This window comes from Podarcis tiliguerta (assembly GCF_965153285.1).
Source record: "Podarcis tiliguerta genome assembly, chromosome: 8".
Classification (NCBI taxonomy): Eukaryota; Metazoa; Chordata; class Lepidosauria; order Squamata; family Lacertidae; genus Podarcis; species Podarcis tiliguerta.
In genome coordinates, this window is record NC_139541.1 from 59,167,713 (window position 1) to 59,190,086 (window position 22,374).

At 42.7% G+C, this 22,374-nt stretch overlaps 1 protein-coding gene across 3 annotated transcripts in view; it reads right to left on the reverse strand.

The window, feature by feature from the left end:
- Positions 1–21,767, reverse strand: part of AGO3 (argonaute RISC catalytic component 3) — a 61,393-nt gene extending 39,626 nt beyond the window's left edge. The window contains exons 1-2 of one of the 3 annotated variants that reach the window (XR_014514393.1): positions 20,760–21,257; positions 3,135–3,306 (exon numbers count right to left, since the gene is read on the reverse strand). Coding sequence is in view for 2 of the 3 variants with exons in the window: in XM_083453286.1 (XP_083309412.1) it covers positions 3,135–3,306; positions 20,760–20,778 (191 nt within the window). In the remaining variant the exon portion in view is untranslated. Of the gene's footprint in view, positions 1–3,134; positions 3,307–20,759; positions 21,258–21,302 lie in introns of those variants that run through there. The other 2 variants (XM_083453287.1, XM_083453286.1) reach the window with 2 other exon arrangements.
- Between the last annotated feature and the right edge of the window lie 607 nt (positions 21,768–22,374).

Below are 22,374 nucleotides of genomic sequence, written 5' to 3' on the forward strand. Positions count from 1 at the left end.
TATAGTAAACTTTCCACAAAGTATCTCAAGGCAATTTTTGTGTAGAAACATCGATGAAAACCATTCAGAACAATTCCATATATACAAACCATTTCAAATCCAATACTGGCTTAGCCACTTAAAAGACTAGTGCATTCAGAATACAAGGTTCAGAATACAAGGTGGGAAAACTAAAACAATTTTATTGAGATAGGACTTAAGCTGAAGTTTTGTTTCTTAAAGTTTTCCTTATTTATACTATACAGTGGACCCTCCGGATATGAACTTAATTCGTCCCGGGGGTCCGTACTTACCCCAAAAAGTCAGTATCCGGAGGCGCCACTTCTGCACAAGCGCGCAGTGCGATAGAGCACTTTTGCGCACGTGCGAAGAGCGCTTCTGTGCATGTGCGTGGGGCAAAACCCGGAAGTATACGTTTCCGGGTTTGCCGCGTTCGTAACTCGAATTATGTTACCTGAAGGTAACGTAACCCGAGGTACCACTGTATATGGAGTTACTGTCTGTTTAAGTTACATACTTGACTGTATTTTACTACTACAAACTGGAGAATTTTGCCTGAAAGTGGTATAAAAATGTAATTAAATACAAATTGTGCATCTGGTGGTATGGAAGTCTAGTGAAAACAAATGGTGTTGGTGGAGTATAGCCTTAATTTTCCTTTTCAAATCATCTGGAGCTGTCTCAATTGCACAATGACTGTGTTCAGACCTGCTCTTAGTCAAGGAGTTGCACCTATATGGCTTGTGGCACTTTCAGTAAAATTGTATTTGATGCTACCAAGAGCAAGATGCTACTGTAGCTCTGCCTCATTATCATTTCCTGAAGGCCAGCCAGACTCAGCTTGACATCCTTAGGAATACGTATCAGGTGTGCACCAACAATATCCTCATTCCCTGTCCTAGCTCAGCTAAATCCTAGAGGCCTGGCTGCTAGACTGTTTAAAATATTTTTGTATCTTCTTTTCACAGATAAACACAGTATATTAAGCACATAAAAGGGAAAACACGTCAACGTGATCCCCATACTAATCCCAGCACCTCACGGGCATTAAATTTTGGCCTCACTCCCCACCCCACCCCCACACACAACAAAGCAGTATGCAGCCCACTTGGTGTAAAAAGTTGGATGTCCCTGCTCTAGAATAAGCATGTATCAGAGGACTAGGTGCACAGCAATGGAACACAATACTATAATAACAATAATAATAATAATAATAATAATAATAATAATAATAATAATAATAATAATTTTTATTTATATCCAACCCTCCCCAGCTGAAGCCGGGCTCAGAGCAGCTAACAACAGTAAAATGATACAACATTCTAAAATCATTTCATTATAAACTATGATTTCCCACTGCACATTAGCTAACCCGAAGGTCAAAGCAGATATCTTGAATATACTTGAATAGTAGCATCCAGCAACATTATAGGGTCATAGCAAACAAAAATTTAAATGCAAAATAAAGTTATTCTGAGAACTTGGGAGCCATCCACCACCACACTGTACAAACACTAGGTGATGAAACTTCTCAGCAGGTATGAAATCATTCAGTTATAAAAGCATGAGTTCACACCAACTGCATATTGCAGAATCTACTAGAGCTAGAGTTGAAGTAATCTGCCTTTTCTGTAAATTACATGCTTACATTTGCTTCCCAAGTATGACTTATCAATAAAAGCAATAAAAGCAACATCTCAAAGCTCTAGTACAGTATTAAAACTATTTGATCCTGAGGACTTTGGAAAGTTACTTTCTTTAAAGTTAAATCAGTCTGTCAAGCGTTTTACTGAGCATCTTTAACCTAATGGCCCAGGAAAGAGTTCTCACTTGTTTGGATGCAAAGACTTTCAGAATAGCATTAAACACACACACACACACACACACACACACACACACACTACTGCAAGCATCTGAACAGTTAAAAGCATATTGAAGCATTATTTGAAACCAATTAAAACTAAACTTTTCTTAATATGCATTCCATTTCTCTACAGCATCAGGCTGGATAAATGTCTTTTCTTGCCTGGAAGGCTTCACCATGCAGAGGACTGGCCAGGTGGGATCTGGGAACAAAAGAAAGCTCCGCAAACTGTTCATTGCAAGAATAAAAGCTAAAGAAGAACTATTACTAAGAGAAGTCATAAAGCTCTGCCTACATTACTCAATATTAATGCCATTTACAAACTGCACTTTCAACATAAGCTACTCTTGGGGGAAGGTGTGACTGTCCATCACAAGAGGCAGAACAGAAGTCTTAGAGCCCAGCTTTTAATTTAGTTTTATTAAATATAACTAGCATCTGCTTTAATTAATCACAAGGCCATTCTTCTACAAATGGCTAAGTGAGGTGCAGTCAAGCTACAGATTATAATTTGCTTGTAAAGCCTTATTTCACATCATAAACAGAACCAATACAAATCAAAACTGGGACTGGCAGAATTCTTGTTCTGCCTGCTGGAACTGAAGCAAGCATTTCCACTGAGAAATTAAACAGCCCACCAAGGAATGCAATTGACCCCATCACACAAATAAGCAAACAGTTCCAACAGCAAAAGGAAAATATCATAAAGACACGAGACCACTTGTAGAACTTCAGCTGTACAAAGGGTGTTATCAGAAAAGATGGAATCAAATTCTTTTCAAACAAATGCTAACTTTAAAAGTTGTTTTTAATTCCTGGTTGAATGTGATGTTTTCTCATTTACTCCCTGAATACTTAATGTCCTAGTGATTCCTAACACAAATAAAATACTTGCCTCTAAACACACTAGCCCATTTACTAAAGAAAGACAGTTTTCAAAAACAATTCTTAATTCTGCTATTTTCCAGGTTTAGAGTGCCAATATAAAAGAAGGCATGTTCAGTCTACAGATGGTCCTCGTTTGCTCCGTATCTTGTACGAACATTCACATGCGCTCTGTATTGTGATACAGATTAAAACAGTGCTCTGGGCAGCAACCATGCAAAATACCTAGGGAAACTAGAGCAAACATATTTTGCTCAAACAAGGCTGTCTGATTAGTCCCAGCTGTTAAAGCAGCTATAGTCTTACAAAAACATCCAACATCCAATTTCATCAAGTACTGCCTAAACATCTGCTTGATGTATTAATATTAAACACCCTGACTTACCTGTTCACCCTCCGAGGACACTTATCTGGCTTAATATCTACCTCATAGAGGTAGACGTCAATCTTTGGGATTTCAACTTGGAAGCAGTTGGCCAGCAGTTTAATGGGTTTGCCCATAGTGCCATAGCCAGGTCGTCTGGGCACCATCAGCAGGGGCTGAGCCCCAACGGGTCCTGTCAAATAAATATAACATATAGTTTAGAGTTTCAAATGTGAAATATGTAGCAGACACATTAAATAAATGTATTTAAACTTGTTTACCCTAGGAGACCTTGGGGGGAAAGTAGTTACTGAAAAGGCTACAGAAAAAGCTTGCTGAGACTCAGAAGCATGTAACATTGGTAACCTGCCCAAAATATCACCTAATCTGACCCCTTTGCAGAACCAAGTACTCAGACCCTGCCACAGATCCACTCAATTCAAACCAAGCTATGCCATTAGCAGAGAGAATGTGCTTGCAGAGCAAAGAAATAATTATTCAAGGAATCAAGCCAACCCACACATAGTACCTAACCAACCTTACCTAAAGGAAAGTTTTCTTCTGTGATCAGGCAAACCTTAAGCATGCATACAAACTCAGTGAGAGGTGTGAGCTTGCTTGTGCCTGGTAATCTCATTTATATTAGGTCTAATTTGAGACGAACAAACTTTCATCTCCTCATCAACACAAATAAGCCTTTCTCTTTTCTGATCTTTCATATTTGTCAGAGTTAAAAATTCCTGTTGACAACAGTATGTCATGGAGAACTGTAGAAGAATAGTCAATGTTATTCTCCAGCACTCTGTTTGAACAGTGATTCTGGATCACAGCTAGGATTTGTCCTCAGTATCACTTGATGTCTTGCTCTCATTTTGAAAAGGTATCTATCCATATTCTGAAAATCAAAAAAATGTTTTGATACTACGCTATACTACACTGAATTGTTTAAATGTTTTGTTGATTGTCTCTGAATCTTCCTTCCACACTTACCATCCTCTCCTGCCACACACCATACCCTTTGAGAATTAATAATAATAATAATAATAATTTATTACTTATGCTCTCCCATCTGGCTTGGCCTCCCCAGCCACTCTGGGCGGCTTACAACAGAGTATTAAAAACAAGATAAAACATCAAACATTTAAAAACTTCCCTTGAAGTTTTTCCCCTGAAGGGCGGCCTTCAGATGTCTTCTAAAAGTCAAATACAGTAGTTGTTTATTTCCTTGACATCTGATGGGAGGGCGTTCCATAGGGTGGGTGCCACTACTGAGAAGGCCCTCTTTCTTACCACTGATTTAGCAGTTTGAAACCTCACGTAAAAAGTGGTGGCTATTAGTTCCACTGCCTTCCATCTTCTGTAATACAACTATCTCTATGCCCTTTAAATAATTCCAATACATTTCTGCAACTACTTATATACTGTACCTCTATTTCCTTCACTGAAGCCAAACAGGCCAAGTAACTCTAAGGATTTTATATACCACTCCGTAAGTCAAAAGAAAAGAGCTGTTTGCAATTCATAAATGTATCAGCAAAAATGCAATTAAAAATCTGTATTTTTAGAGCAGGAAACAATTATTAAATAAGATAGCCTCTTAAAAATCATTATATACTAAAATGAAATATGGGTACCTCAGCTTGAAAGCAGAGATGAGCGCCGCACCCCATAGTTGAATTTGACCGGACTTAACCATCCAGGGGTCTTTTACCTTTACCTTTATGGGTACCATAACAACTTCTAGCAGATCCAATATGCAGCAGTGACAACCAGATCTACCCATCAAATATACATGCAAATATACAAGGTAGCAGCAGCACTCTCGTTTCAACTGTCTCCCTAACTTAAGCTCACACTGAAAGATGGGGCAAAATGACATACTCCTCATTTATGGAGCTATCACCTGGGAGGACCCACAATCATTCCTCCCTCTCACAATGGCGCTTGTGAGGAACATATAATAGAATTTGAACTAGTTCAGGCATAGGCAGACTTGGCCCTCCAGATGTTTTGTGACTACAACTCCCATCATCCCTAGCCAACAGGACCAGTGGTCAGGGATGAGGGAGTAGTAGTCCCAAAACATCTGGAGGGCCAAGTTTGCCTATGCCTGGACTAGTTCCATCCATTTCTGTAATAATCTTGTTCTTTGCATCAGTTTTAGGTATGAATTCATCCTTCTCAGATATAGATGGCCAGTTGTTAACACAGTATTCTCCAGTATGGTCCAATCAGTGCCTGACGAAAGGTTGCTGAACTTTCTTACTACTATTATAAATGCTGCATTTAATGCATCTAATTAACACTTCCTGAAATCCCTCTGTGCTTGTTCCTTGCCAGCATGATCAATATGCCAAGGTGAGAAAGCTAATATTCCACCAGTTTCCCTTTCACCCTCTTCATATTTTCCACACTCATCACTATCCTCAGACCTACCCAAACTTTCAGAAAGCTAAAGTTTCCAAAGTTCATTCCAAATTTCCTTAGCTTCTTAAAAGTGTTTTATTTTAAAAAATTATTTGAATAAAATATAAAGAAAAGTATGCCAACTTTAGCAGAAGAGTCCTCTATTTAAAGAGAACAGCCCAACATCACAACCCCCATGTTAGAGGGAAAGCCTCAGTTCAGCTTCCTGGAGCAAAGGATTTCCAGAAAGTGCCTTGGTAGTCCACCAGCCTTCAACCAGTGAGTTGGAACCCACTGCAAGGTCTCAGCTTGACCTAAGGTGGGTTTCAGCACTAACACTATTCAAAGATATAGCAAAACATTAACAAGTAGGCTCTCTAATGCATGTTTGGGATAAAGGAAGTAGGGGTCCTGACCCTAAAAGGGTAAAGACCACTGGTTTAAGCTACCCTTTTGCTAAGCCATTAGCTTTCAGCACAAAGGCGCAGACACTGTTTCCCCCTTAGTAGAGGGCTTTCACACTGTAATATGTGTAAATAAACAAATTTATCTTTTGGCAATATGGCATTGCAAAAAAGAGAGAAAAAGAGATTCCATTCACAAAGGAGCCTTGGATCCAAAAGAGGCTCCTGCTTATGGAACTGCCCCCCTGTCTTGCAGCTCCTCCAAATCAGCTCTGAAGTAGCAGGAAACCCTCTAGAACAGCATGCAAGCAAGAATTGGCAAAAATCACCTCTCCGCCACCACCATTTTGTGAGCAGGAGCCTCTGCTGAATCCTGAGTTTCCATTACTGGAGAACTCATTCAGTTCATGGAATGGTACCATTGTATTCAACCCACCAAATGAGAGCTAACTGTCTATCCCTACGTAATGAACCACATTCTAATTAGTTCCTATGTTTTTGAAGCACAATTTTATTTTAAAAAAAGATCATACAATGATTAGCAAAACTGAAGATGGGGCTGAAAGACAGTGAAACCAGAAGTGAACCATATCTACTGAGACAATTAGAAGTTTCACTACTCACAGCAATCAGCTTCAGTAGCTTAAGTATTTAATAGAAAGCCAATACTACCAAAACAGAAGGAGGATGCATTTTCAAGAGGTGCATTCAGGCATATCTAGCTATGCAGGCAGCAACATTACTTCTTCCGTTTTTAGCATTTTCTGTAGAAATTCCCTGTACAGGAAGTAATATTATCACTTCTCATTTTACTAACACTGTCTCAAATAAAAAGAAACATATTCAAAAAGATAAATACTGGAAACTCATTTGGAGCTATTGGAATGAGTCAACCAACAAATGTCATTATATGTAGATATGACAAACTCAAAAATGACCCCGCCTTTTTTCACACCTACTCATTGACAGAAATTGTGTATATTCCCACCTTCTAACATCAGCTGTTAATTTATCTCTTGTATGTGGAGAAAAGCAAATCATAGATAAAATAGCATCATGTTTCTTTTTACCTACACTAAAATCTGCCCTGTCCACTGTTTCAGGGGCTATATACTAGCTGCTCTGTATTGGAAAAAGCTTTCACAAAACACAAGACAAAAACAAGACACATACCGTATTTTTCGCCCCATAAGACGCACTTTTTCCCCTCCAAAAATGACGGGGAAATCTGGGTGCGTCCTATGGGGCGAATGCAGGCTTTCGCTGAAGCGTGGAGAGCGAGAGGGGTAGGTGCGCACCGACCCCTCTCGCTCTCCAGGCTTCAGGAACGCATTTGCAGCCTAGGCAGCCCTGCAGGAGGTGCCGCAGGGCTGTCTAGGCTGCGGATAGCAGCCTGCTTCCCCGAGCGTCGGGCGCCCTGAAAGCAGAGCGCCGGGCGCTTGGGGAACGCATCCGCAGCCTAGGCAGCTCTGCGGGGGGACCTGCAGGGATGTCTAGGCTGCGGATAGCAGCCTGCTTCCCCGAGCGTCGGGCGCCCTGAAAGCAGAGCGCCCGGCGCTTGGGGAACGCATCCGCAGCCTAGGCAGCCCTGCAGGAGGTGCCGCAGGGCTGTCTAGGCTGCGGATAGCAGCCTGCTTCCCCGAGCGTCGGGCGCCCTGAAAGCAGAGCGTCCGGCGCTTGGGGAAGGCATCTGCAGCCTAGGCAGCCCTGCGGGGGGACCTGCAGGGATGTCTAGGCTGCGGATAGCAGCCTGCTTCCCCGAGCGTCGGGCGCCCTGAAAGCAGAGCGTCCGGCGCTTGGGGAAGGCATCTGCAGCCTAGGCAGCTCTGCGGGGGGACCTGCAGGGATGTCTAGGCTGCGGATAGCAGCCTGCTTCCCCGAGCGTCGGGCGCCCTGAAAGCAGAGCGCCCGACGCTTGGGGAAGGCATCTGCAGCCTAGGCAGCTCTGCGGGGGGACCTGCAGGGATGTCTAGGCTGCGGATAGCAGCCTGCTTCCCCGAGCGTCGGGCGCCCTGAAAGCAGAGCGCCCGACGCTTGGGGAAGGCATCTGCAGCCTAGGCAGCTCTGCGGGGGGACCTGCAGGGATGTCTAGGCTGCGGATAGCAGCCTGCTTCCCCGAGCGTCGGGCGCCCTGAAAGCAGAGCGCCCGGCGCTTGGGGAAGGCATCTGCAGCCTAGGCAGCTCTGCGGGGGGACCTGCAGGGATGTCTAGGCTGCGGATAGCAGCCTGCTTCCCCGAGCGTCGGGCGCCCTGAAAGCAGAGCGCCCGGCGCTTGGGGAAGGCATCTGCAGCCTAGGCAGCTCTGCGGGGGGACCTGCAGGGATGTCTAGGCTGCGGATAGCAGCCTGCTTCCCCGAGCGTCGGGCGCCCTGAAAGCAGAGCGCCCGGCGCTTGGGGAAGGCATCTGCAGCCTAGGCAGCTCTGCGGGGGGACCTGCAGGGATGTCTAGGCTGCGGATAGCAGCCTGCTTCCCCGAGCGTCGGGCGCCCTGAAAGCAGAGCGCCCGGCGCTTGGGGAAGGCATCTGCAGCCTAGGCAGCTCTGCGGGGGGACCTGCAGGGATGTCTAGGCTGCGGATAGCAGCCTGCTTCCCCGAGCGTCGGGCGCCCTGAAAGCAGAGCGCCCGGCGCTTGGGGAAGGCATCTGCAGCCTAGGCAGCTCTGCGGGGGGGACCTGCAGGGATGTCTAGGCTGCGGATAGCAGCCTGCTTCCCCGAGCGTCGGGCGCCCTGAAAGCAGAGCGCCCGGCGCTTGGGGAAGGCATCTGCAGCCTAGGCAGCTCTGCGGGGGGACCTGCAGGGATGTCTAGGCTGCGGATAGCAGCCTGCTTCCCCGAGCGTCGGGCGCCCTGAAAGCAGAGCGCCCGGCGCTTGGGGAAGGCATCTGCAGCCTAGGCAGCTCTGCGGGGGGACCTGCAGGGATGTCTAGGCTGCGGATAGCAGCCTGCTTCCCCGAGCGTCGGGCGCCCTGAAAGCAGAGCGCCCGGCGCTTGGGGAAGGCATCTGCAGCCTAGGCAGCTCTGCGGGGGGACCTGCAGGGATGTCTAGGCTGCGGATAGCAGCCTGCTTCCCCGAGCGTCGGGCGCCCTGAAAGCAGAGCGCCCGACGCTTGGGGAAGGCATCTGCAGCCTAGGCAGCTCTGCGGGGGGACCTGCAGGGATGTCTAGGCTGCGGATAGCAGCCTGCTTCCCCGAGCGTCGGGCGCCCTGAAAGCAGAGCGCCCGGCGCTTGGGGAAGGCATCTGCAGCCTAGGCAGCCCTGCGGGGGGACCTGCAGGGATGTCTAGGCTGTTCCCTGAGCCACTTGCCGGGGCTTTATGGGGAAACCCATGGCTTCCCCCTTCAGCCCCGGCACTGGCCGACAAGCTCAGCCAGGGCTGGCTGATTCCCGGGGCTGTAATTCAAGCAAATTGAAAGCTGCTTACACTCTGCTAGATTAACAGTGTGCCGGAAGGATCGGGACTGCCCCTTCCGCCCCTCCCCCAGCTTATTGTGCCGGGAAATTCCCGCCATTTCCTGCATTTGCTCTGGTTGCACGAGGCAAGGCAGCTGCCCTCCACAGACACCCAGAGATGTAAGATCTCCCTCGCTCTTCTTTCCCTCCCTCCCTCCCTCTTCCAACTTAAAAATATGGGGGGGGGGCAGTTAAGCCCCACCTCACAGACAATTCAGCCTTTCTCAAACTGTGGGTCCCCAGATGTTGCTGAACTACAACTCCCATAGCCCCAGGTAGCAAGGCCAGAGCTCAGGGAAGATGGGAGTTGAGGAATGATAGGAGTTATAGCCAAACAACATCTGGGGACCCACAGGTTGAGCTCTCCCTTTCCCTTCCTTCACTCCCTCCCTCTTCCAACTTAAAAATATTGGGGGGGGGGGCCAGTTAAGCGCTCAATGATAAACGTTGGAGATACTGTCCTGTACATTACTGACAGTTCCTTACCACTGTATTTTCTTGCAGAAAACCTCCCCCATTCCGATAAGAATGATAAAGCAGAAAAGACTAGCATATAAGATTCCTTTTAAACTAGAAGTAGTAAAATATGCTAGGGAGCATGGAAACAGAGCAGCGGAGAGACATTTTGGATCACCTCCAACTGAAAAAATGATAAGAGAGTGGAGGAAACAGGAGGATCAGCTGCAAAAAGCAGATAAAAGCAAGCACACTTTTCGTGGATGTGCTGCAAAGTGGCCACAGATGGACATTGCCATGAAAGAATGGATCACAAGTCACCGGAAAAATGGCTTCGCAGTCTCTACAAAAATGATAATATATGAAGCCAAACGGATTGCTTTAGAGAAAGGCATTCATGATTTTACTGGCTCACCATCATGGTGCTACAGATTTATGAAGCGATGTGGCCTTGCTATGCGCACCAAAACTAGAACCGCACAAAAAATGCCAGAAGAATATGAATCTAAGATTATGTCTTTTCATAACTTTGTAATTGATACCAGGAAGAGAAATGGATTTGAAATTGGCCAGATTGGGAATATGGATGAAGTCCCTCTAACCTTTGATGTGCCATCAAATAGGACTGTTGATCGGAAAGGTGCCAGAACTATCGCCGTGAAAACCTCCGGACATGAGAAAACCCATTACACTGTTGTGTTGTCTTGCTGTGCAGATGGCACCAAATTGCCACCCATGTTAATTTTCAAAAGGAAAACATTTCCAAAAGAAGTGATTCCACGAGGAGTTGTTGTACATGTTCATGAGAAAGGATGGATGGACGAAAATGGGATGAGAGTATGGGTTGAAAAAGTGTGGTCCAAACGTCCTGGAGGGCTTTTGAAAAAACCTGCCTTATTAGTACTTGACCAGTTTAGAGCACATATTAGCAAAACTACAAAAAAGCGCTTTAAAGAAGTGAAGACTCATCTAGCTGTAATTCCTGGAGGTCTTACCAGCCAGTTGCAACCTCTTGATGTTTCTATCAACAAGCCATTTAAGATCTTTATGCGAGAAGAGTGGAACAAATGGATGGCTGCTGGTAATCATGATCTAACACCCACTGGACGAATGAAGAGGCCCACTATCACTCAAGTTTGTGAATGGGTGAAAACATCATGGCACTCGGTGAAGGAGGAAATCGTTGTCCGGTCATTCAAAAAATGTGGCATTAGCAATGCTTTGGATGGAAATGAAGATGATATTTTACATGAAGATAGCGAAGAAAGTGATGTCAGTGATTGTGAGCAACTGAGCTTCATAAATTCTGACTCTAGCAGTGATGAGTTCTTGGGGTTCACAGAAGACTAGAAGAGTACTCAAACCTTAAAGTCTCTCTTCATTTGTTAATGACAGTGATGATGGTTCTTAATGCCACTGTTGACTGCTGTTCGCTTTACATGGCTGTAATATGATTCTGATATACTGGTTGTTTATTAAATGCAGTAGTTCATACAACATTTGATTCAGAATATTTTTTACTTGTTTTTCTCCTCTAAAAACTACTGTAGGTGCGTTTTTAAAAGCTCGGGCTTCCCCCGCCCCAGCCCTGCGGCTGGGGGGGGGAATAAAATTTTTTTCCTTTATTTTCCCCCCAAAAAACTAGGTGCGTCCTATGGGCCGGTGCGTCCTATAGGGCGAAAAATACGGTATATTAAAAGACCAGATTCATATCACATATGAAAATTGCTTAGCAAACATTTCAAAGTGACTTGTTTTATACACCAACCTAATCACAAATCCTAACCGCCAAGGCCTCCAAAAGGTATGAACACAACAAAAATCAAGCAAGTCAAACAACTATATAGGTAATTAGACACATTTATCTCTTTTTGGTATTAATATTTTATTGAAAAGTTTTCAAATATAAAGAAATAAAGTGATACAAGCCACATTTGCTACAATATAGATTGTGTTTATAATACAGTACCTAAATTATTGTCTCTTCCCATATTATAACTGCCGAGACCCTAAGATCAGGTGATATTGAATGTTACACCAGCAGATGCAACTAGACTTCCCCTTCCTCTCTTACCTCATTACAGTTCTACATACCCTCCATTTACTCCAGAGGTTCATCCAGAGCAGATTTTGAGACTGAGGGAGGGAGGGTAGGAGAGAAAAGGAAACTCCCATTGCACAAGTGGACTGACACCAATATCTTAAGAGACCCTTCTCCAGGTATCACTGCAAAATGACGTGAGGTGGGTGGTCACCAGTGCCACTTTTTAGCGGTGACACCTTGGTTGAGGAATGTCCACCACAGAAAGGCTCACCTATACCTACAATGTGATCTTTTTGGCATCAGATGAAGACTTAAGTTCTGTGAAACAATTGTTTTGTGTTGGTTTTATTCTGATGCTTTTTTAGCTGCTCAACATTTATGTCAAAGTTCTTTTTACACTTCTCCATTTTCTACTTCAGTTTTAACTTGTGTGAGAACTATCCACAGACCTTTTGTTAGTAGGTAGCATAGAATTTTAAGTAAATAAATTACACTGCAAACACAGAAGTATTCCCAAGCCAAGTTCTTATACAAATAGCAAATCTTGGTTTCTCATTACTACGCCTTTTCCTAGGGGCTGGAAGGTTGAGTGGGATGGAGTTGTTCTACAGGCTAAGTGATTACCCTATTCAGAAAGGCAGAGTGAACAGATTTTGTGTCCTGTTCCTTGCCTAGGATCAGAAAATACTGCTTTTTTTAAAAGCCCATATTCAGTGCTGCATGCAGGGAATTCCATCCTCTCTCCTCTACCTTACAGTCTGTGATCCCCTAAATCTGTTTTGGAGGGTCCTCAACTGTCTGAGGCAGATTTGGGGTACCTGTCAGAAGTCAGAGAAGGGAAGCTCTATTATGTATGCAGAAGTCTGGTCTCACTGTATATTACATTTATTAAAGGCTTTTCAAATATACAAAATGAAAGTAAAACAAACCATTGAAGAGTTAACTGCCTACATATTATTATAAGAAAGGAGAGAACAGAATATTAATACTGAACTTAACTAGTTCATTTCTTTCAGACCAGAGTTTAAGTATGAACATAGCAATAAGACTATAAAGGTTAGAGTTTAATGTATGTATTTATCACTCAACAAAGTGGTGGTGAGTACTGACTGCGAATGCTACAAAGAAGAAATACATGTACTATGATCAGGTATTGTGTTCCTATGTTGAGAATCAATTATGAGCCGAGAAAAAAAACCTAAGCAGGAGCAAGACATGTACATTAGTTTGCTTGAGCTTTAGTTTATTGGTTAGCTCATATCTGTCAAGTCAGTTTATGAACCATGATGATCTTCCAAACTTTGTCCATCCAATCCCTAAAACTGAGTTTTCTTTCAGGTCAAGTCAACTAAGAACCCAAGAAATTTCCCTTCCCTGTACCATGTTGTAAACTTGCTTGAGCTTTCTAGATTGCAACAATATTTATTGATTCCAGGAACTTTTAAACCTACAATTTCTGGCCCACCTACATTTTCTACTACTAACACACAATTTGGGTGGTGTTATGCTATATGTGGGTAAGGAGGCTAGAATCCTGATGTGTGCTAAAGACAGTGATTACAGAATTGAAAACCCTGCCTTACTACAATAGGTAGAATTCAATCATCTTTGAGTACTGGACTAACTTCTAGAATTCTAGTTAACAAAAGGCAGCATAAGTAAGCAATAACGCGAAGTGCTAGAAACCTGTCCAACCTCAGTTCCTGATCAACCTGCATAACAAAGTTACTCGAATCATATCCCACAAGCACACAGATGTATGCTTGAAACTAGCAGCACCCTGTTTGTTGAATCATCCACATACATTTTAAGACTACAGTATCAAACTGCAAACATCAAACAGGATGTTAAATGGGTATCTTGCATGCATGACAGAGTTTGGGCTTTTGGGGGGAGGGGAAGGTTGACAAAGGCACGCTTTTCACTGGGACTGCAGCATAAGAGAAGAGTGGTTTAACCCTTACATCAAAATCCTGATGAATCATCTCTCCTACACTGCCATTAGCTTTTGAGAAGAAAATCTCTCACTGGCACCAATGGGAGTTTCTCCCCACTAATGTTGATAGTAGTGCAGGGGTGGGGGATTACCTTTGTCAGTGTCACAGTTGGCGAAGAAGGATTAAACCTTCCCTCTCAATGCATGCAGATCCAATGAAAACTATTAGAATTTTAAAACTAGATGTGTTTCCAATGAGGCATGTGCAGTATGCTGCCATGAAGAAATATACTTCTGACCAAGTTATTATATTTCATCTATTGCCACCAGTCACTGGTCTCAAACAAACTTTTTGAAAATGTATAACAGTATCTGATTTTATGTGAAAACATGTCACAGTCCAGAACCACAATAAGCACATTAAAGGTTTGGAGAGAATATTTACGTGGTACTTCTGTGCATCACTTAGATATATGTGTCAAGGGGATACAGTGCTGCAAAAACCCTATTCATCCACAGTTTAGACAAGCCTGTCAGTGTTAGAAACTCAGATATATAAGCATTTTTCTTTCCCTTTGTTTTTTCCTCCCCTTTTTGTCTAGATTAGTTTATTTTTATTGTATTATGAAGTCTTAATAAAATATCATTTAAAAAAGAATCTCAGATACAGAAGGTAATCACCAAATGGCACCTTAAACTTCGGTCACCACAATGGAATGTCTAAGTACCTTTTTGGCAATGAAATTTTGTTGTTGTTTGTTAGTTAGTTATTTCATTTTGATACCACTTTATATCTTAAAGAAAAAAAATCTCAAAGCAGTTTACAATACATTAAAGCGTCAAATAAAACAACCCAGAATAAAACAAATTCAAGCTTCAAGGAAAATCTTTCAGATCCTTCCTAAGTGACATTTTGCTTTGCCAGGTCTGATCCACCTTGCTAATCCAGGTGGATTACCTATAGTTAATGTGCTATAGTGGTTAGAGTGTCAATCTAGAACCCAGGGGTTGAAATCCCCACTCAGTCATGAAGCTCACGGGGTGACCTTGGGTCAGTCACAGCCTTTTAACCTATTTCACAAGGTTTTTGTAGGAATAAACTAAGGAGGGGGAACCATGTACTCCTTGGAGAAAAAGGTGGGATATACGGTAAATGCTTACAGTACAGTGGTACCTCGCAAGACGAATGCCTCGCAAGACGAAAAACTCACAAGACGAAAGAGTTTTTCATTTTCTGAGTCGCAAGACGGATTTCCCTATGGGCTAGCTTTGCAAGACGAAAACGTCTTGCACCTTTTTTTAAAAACCGCCAATGCATTCCTATGGGAAACCGTCAATACACAGTGGTGCTCCGCAAGACGAAAAAATTCACAAGACGAAAAAACTCGCAGAACGAATTAATTTCGTCTTGCGAGGCACCACTGTACTTGCTTAAGAAAGCTAGAGAGGTCAGCCAGATGGAGATGCCAAATCCCAACCTGGCATCCACAGATGTCCATGTGGTCGCAACTGGACCCACACCAGTCTCAAAATGCACCTGGTGAATTTTGGGCACTGAAGCCTGTCCTATGGCTGCTTTTTTAAATATGAATTTCAAAATGTTCAAAACAAGGAAGGATATGTTATCAAAGGATTTACCTGAACACTGAATATCCCTTAAGCATGCCTGCCAATTGCTGTTTTCAAATGATTTTACAACTGTTTGTATATTAAGTGTGCTCAGCCTGCTGGTGGTATTAAAAAAGAAGTAACATTTATGAAAATTAGCTTAGTATGTTTACAAATTTTAACGAAGAAAGACATTTGGACTGAAGGCACAGGAAGCAGTAACCTTGCTAAAGTTGAATATATATGTTCAGTCTTAGATGGGAGATGGCTTGAAAAACCTATGTATGCCACCTGGAATTTCGTCTTCGAAGATGCATCCCACAAGAAAATGACTGAAAATGAAACTGCCATTATCATAATACCATTACACAAACTCTGGTACAACCATACTTGGAGTACTACGTACAGTTTTGGTGGCCACACTTCAAAAAATGATGTTGCAGAGCCAGAAAAGGGCAACCAAAATGATCAAGGGGCAACCCCCTTATGAGGTAAGATAACAATGTTTGGGATATTGAAGGTCAGAAAAAAAGTGATTAAGTGGGGGGCACAATAAAGGTGTATAAAAATTATGCATGATGTGGAGGAAGGGGAAAGAAAAGTCATCCAACAAAGCTGAAGTTTGGAGGATTCAGGACAGACAAAAGGCAGGATTCCTTTACACAACACATTGTTAAACTGTGGAATTTGCTACCACAAGATGAAGTAAAGACCAGAAACTTAGAAGGGTTAAAAAATGAATTGCCCAGTTAATGGATCATAAGGTAGTCAATGGCGACTAGTCACAATAACTATGGACTACCCTCAGAATTGGGGCAGTAGGTTCAATGGAAAAGTTCACTTATACTCATGTTATGCTTGTGGATTTCTGATAGGCATCTGATTGGCCACAGGGAGAACAGAATGCTAGACTAGATGGGCCTTTGTTTTGATTCAGTTATGCTCTTATGTTCTTAAGAAAGGCAGGAAATAATAATAATAATAATAATAATAATAATAATAATAATAATAATAAACAACCTCAAGTTTAGTTGACATATAATTAAACAAACAAAAAATACCACCAAATGACTAAAAGGTCAGCTGTATATATCTCCTCAAGTAAAGGGGGAAACCCAACCTCTGCTTGCTTGGCAGAAGATCTATGGTGTCTCCCCACCCACATGTGCAAAATTATTGTGAACATGCTTATGGGAAAATACTTCAGAGTAAGATGTGTAACAGTACAGTCTAGCAGATAAGTAAAAGTCTTGTATCTACCATAACATATATGTCAATCTCGCCAGCTATTTGCCTTAAACAGAGTTACAACACACCCAACAATTTTCCAGAGTCACAATGAGCCTTTAGAATTTAGAGATCAACAGTTGACATGATTCTCTCAGTGTGAAAACTGCAAGAGAAAAGTTGAGAGCAGTGATGCACCTCATGCATCTTTTTCATAGACCTAATGAAGGACTTTGACCTCACCAGCATTAAATTTGAATGTGCTACCCATGCCGCAAGTGACATGTTCCTTCTTATCTCTATACCTGATGCCAGAGTAAAATCTCAAATTTTATAGCATCCTTTAGGCAGCCAGCAATTCTGAACATAAACACTGCATACTCAGAAACAGGGAGCTGACAGCTGAGTTCCTAAGGCTGAAGGAAGAGATCTCCAAACCTGTCCCTTATGCTCTAACTTAGTTTTCTTGTAACTGCTGCATTTCCAGATGCACATAATGAATATTTTGTAGCTCTTTTCCAAAGGTTGATAAAACATTTTTCTCTGAAGCTATTCAGACCATTAGAATGAAGTTAATTAAGATGTAGGTTTAACATAGATGATCAATTATACCAGTGACTCACAGAACTCCCAAGAAAGCTAAATGCAGAACTCTGCTTTGCAAACTATCCTCAGCTACACCCACAAACATGTTAAACACCAATTAAATATTTTTTACTAAGAGCCCCCAGCTGCCTGAGTAGCTTTATCTTTTTATCGTCCTCCTGTGACAGTCAAAACTTCCAGAGAGCCAGCTTTAGATCCTCTGACTTTATTGCCAAGGTTATTTTGGGGGTGGGGTGAATTAAGCACCACAAAGCTCACCTTCTCAGTGCATCCATTATTTGGATAAGAATATTACCAACCTTATGTCAAAACTATGCATAATAAAACCAAACTTTATTCAGAAATCAGAAACATTAGTCCCACTCACCTCAGTATTTACTGACCTCTTAAATTATTTATTCATAGCATTTTTGTCACACTCGTCAACCAAAAAAATGCTCCCAGAGTGGCTTACAATTACAAATGACATTCATAAAAGAGTCCCTGTCTAGGATTACAATCTAAAAAACAGACACAAGAGAAAAAGGAATTGGGTGGAGAGGAGTAGGTAGAGCAAACCCATACACCATTTATTGTGTTCTAGTGCTTTTATAATGACATATTGGAATTGAATATCCAATTATGACAAAATTAAAGAAAGTCTACCTGCAAGGTATAAGAGAATAAGACCACCCCTGCTAGATCAAGTCATCCATCTAATCTAGCATCCTGTTTCCCATAATGAACAACCAGAAGTCACTGGGAAGCCCACAGGCATCCTCTCCTACTATTGCTCTATAGTCACAGGTTTGTTTTCAGAGGCATGCTGTCTTTGACCCTAGAGGTAGCATATAGCCATCACTGCTACTATGTCCATCAAACAGATGGACATAGAAAACAAATGTTAATGGAATTTCCCCAACTTACAGAGAGAATGAAAGCAGAGAGAACTTGAAAGAAATTGTAAGAAAATGGTTCAGAAATGAAACTTTGGGGGGAAATCCCACATGACTTTGACTCTGTATACAAGGTATGATATAGTATTAATGCTATTATTATTAACCATATGAAAGTTAGAGGAAAATAACAGTAGTTTTTGGGAGGGTGCAACTGGCAGATAAACTAGTTGAGGCTTGCAGAATTTAAGATTTTAGCCATGTTTACTTAGAACCTAATCTCTGGTTTTAAAGATAATACTTCTAAACAAGCTTAAAATCACAGACTTAAAGAGCCAAATGTTTCCTGATTTTTTCAGTACACACAGGCACACACAGTTCTGCAATCATACTAATATCTTCTTTCCAGGATTAATAATGTTCAATTCTCCACATTAAAAATCATAAGAGGAATTTTTTGTACAGTAAGAAGGGATATAAAGAATGTACATATCACTAAGTCTAACATATGGCATACAGACAACAATTAGATCACTATTCTTCATTAGGAAGCCCAACAAATTCTAAAAGTGTTACTCAGCAGTATCCTGCAAAGTGGAAGAAACCAGCAAAAACTTATTAAGTTGTCTATCTCTGTATTAGGCATATAGCACACACTTATTTTTCCCCTTTAATGCTTGAACCCAAAGTTACAAAGCAACACACCTTTATATATCTTTGTATCAAATGGCATTACGATTTTCCACCTGAGTGCTAAGGCTTTCTTAGATATGTGCCATATCAAGCTAGTAAAACTTTTATTTCAAAATAATTTAGCTACTAAAGTTGTGGATCAAAGCACCCTATCTGAAAGAATGGTATTATAGCTAGTAGCATTTAACAGCTAGAAATCTAAAATGGAGGAATCCAAAAGTGTTAAGAAAACAAATGCTGTGGCTATCATTTAACATTGTAACATGAAAATCCAAGCATTTGCATTCATTGGTCAACACTGTCAGTAAAAACTTCAGGCTCCAGTTATAAATTGTTAAGCAGCTCTAGAGATACAAAGTTACATGTTAGTGCAGGTTTTTTTTTGGGGGGGGGGAGGTTCTGCAACTGATTTTAGCTGTCACATTGCTAAAATTGTGAAAAGAAATTTTTTGTTTTGGTGTGTGTATGATCTAACCAATGAATTTAACTTGCAACACAAGTATTTTCAGACACAAGTAGCTATTTACTTAGTACATTAAATCCTACTTTTATTCTGTCACAGTACTAAAAATGACATATATGGCACCAACCAGGAATGCTTGTTTCATATGCCCTCAGGCCATATAGGATCCAATGCTAGTACTGTATTGCTTAAACACTTATTCAAACACGTGTCCATATTTTTAAAAATTAAATCACTCTTTCAATAATGGCTTGGTAAAACAAAAACAAACAAAAACCCACACAGCTGCTTATGTTTATAAACAAACTTAAAGAAATGATTGTGAAAGAACAGGAATCCCTTCCACTTGAGAATCCACAAAAGCAAATATCTCAAGGCAGTTAGCTATTCAAATAACTCCCAAACTTTCAGGAAGCGTCCTTTCTTTCAGTTCAGCCACTGATTCACCCAAAATCATTTCAAGTGGACAAGTAGGATTTACAAATATTCTGCAAAATTTGAGCAACTTTCTGAATTTAATATTGATGTCTAGACAAGCTATACATGTCTACCACATCTACCTGTCACCCATACCAGGGTTCACCTGAGGTCAAGCACAAATACACAGGGGGGAAATACTATTTAAGAAAAACTGCATTCTCAAGATCAGTTATTTCATGCATTTCTTGATTTTTCAGGTAACCCACAGGTTACAAGAAGCTAATAATTTTTTAGCATAGATAAGTCACCAAAGCAAACATGTGCTTTTATATAGTAACTACTGCAAATCAGAAGCACATTTACCTCACAATTATTCCAAGTTTCTACTCCAATGGCAATGATAATCAAGCCACTTGCTGCACGGCTACATATAAAATATTCAGGGTCCGAACTGCCCCCCAAGCACCTTGGGAGGCCATCCTGCTGAAGCAAAAACACCTACACCAGTCCCCCCATATTCTGTTCAAGATTTCAGACCCACACTTCCCTAAGCTTCTCCATAGGTCCACCTACCTACAAGCTCCTACACACACACGGCCTGACACGTTGGTCCTAGCCAACTATTGATTTTATAGACATCTCAAGAGTATAGGATTGGTCCAAAAGCTACAACCCCACATGCACTTAGGAATAAGCTCAACTTCAGTCGGTTAAGTGGAACTTACCAGTAAACAATATTTTGGGCCACAGAGGACATTTACTTCGTGCAGTTAGTTGTGTTTCAGCCGCATATTTTATTTTATTTTTAGTTCTGAGGAAAATACCCCAGGGCCCCGGGTTGTCTCCATACCCAAATGGCAGACACCATGAAACCCAAGCTACATACTTGCCACCAGCCCTGTAACTTCAAGGTCAGTTATTCGGGAACTGCCGCCCAACCGCCTCCCCGAAACTTCCCTCCCCGAGTCCACCTATTGTGTCAAGATCCAGCCCACGCCAAGCGCTGCCAGCGGCTCCTAAGGAGTGGAGCGTCCCGTCAGGCGTCCCCTCCGCCTCACCTGCGCTGCCGATTTCCATTCATGGAGCTCGGCGCGGCCGCTCTCAGGCTACGGGTGCCGGTCCGGTTCCTGCCTGGTCCCCCACGTCGTTCGCCTGGCGCCGTCCCGGTCCGGCCGGGCCTGCGGAGACAGCAGCAGCAGCAACAACGGCGGCGGCGGCGCCTCCTCTTCACACAACGCAGCCACTCGAGTCTTGCAGGTTATTACTCTGCCTCCCCAGCCGCCCACGGGCGGTCAGTCAGTCAGTTAGTCTCGGGCTGCGGTGACGGGTGAAGAAGCGGAAGTTGCGTGGCCGCCCGCAGCCCCGGCTCGCTCCCTTCTCCACTGACTGACTAACTGACTGAGAAACCCGACTTTCCACTCGGCACACACTGAGCCTCGCTCTGGAGGGACCAGTCCCCGGGTGCCCGCAGGCGCGCGCATGCGCCTCCCTCTCTACCGGAAGCCGTCCCTCCTCCCTTTTTCGGCTCTGAGACTACAGTCTTTCTACGATGACTGACTCTGTAGCAGGAGTAGGGGAGGGTGCCTGACTGACTCACTCACCGGCTCACGCGCATGCGTGTATTCTCCTCCACCACCTCTGGCCGCCGGAAGTTCTTTTCCTACTTCAGCCTCTCTCGCTCTACCTCAACCCCGCGCAAGTTCGCGCTTAGTCCCGCTCGCGTTGTTGTTAAACAACTAAGATAAACGCAGCACGCATGCGTACGAGAGTTGCCGCTCTCCTTCAAGGGGAGCCCTCGGCGAATGCAAATTTAGGAGGCGGAGCTAGGGCCGTATGGAGGCGGGAACAAGCAAAAGGATGGAGTGGTTATAGGGTTGGCCGTAAATGAACGAAAGGCCGAGAGTTCGAGTCTCGGCTTGTGTTATTTGAGGTAAGCGCGAGACTCGGAGGACCTTTAAATTCCGCGGCTGTTTAATATTTTTAATAGTTAGCAAACTAACACTCCGTTTGTTTAACTGCCTTAAAGTTTTAGACGGCTGCAAAAGGTGCATTTCCCTGCCCACCAGGCAACAATTTATATAATTATAAATACAAAGTTAGCTTGATTTTAACAATGAAAATAGAGAATTACATGTAATGTAGTTTTAATGTAGTTTTAGCTTATTGTTGTTGTTTTTACTTTTAATTGCTTGTTTTTAACCTTTATTCTTTTTGTATACTGTATTGAGTTTTCATAAAATTGTAGACTTGGAAGAGACCACTAGGGTCATCTAGTCCAAGCCCCTGCATTGCAGGATCTTTCACCCAATGTAGGGCTTGAATCCACAACTCTGAATGCAACATTCCCATCCCAAACAGTAAAAAATGTATGGTTTTCACACTTACACGGTGTCTCTGCCTGAAAATAACAAGACTATTTCTCTTGAGAGACACTTACACAGTCTAATGCATAAAGAACAGGCAGCCTGGCTCAGTGTCCTTGTGTATGTTTGTAAGACTGTAAGCTTCTGGGCAGGAACCATCTTGTTTTAAATCTTTGTACAGCAGCTTATAAAATAGTAAAAGCAGTGTGTTGTAGTGCTTGGACTGACAGGCTATGAATTTTCAGTCCCACTAAGACACTAACTCTACAGACGCATAATTCTCCCCCAACCTGGTGCCCTCAGATATTTT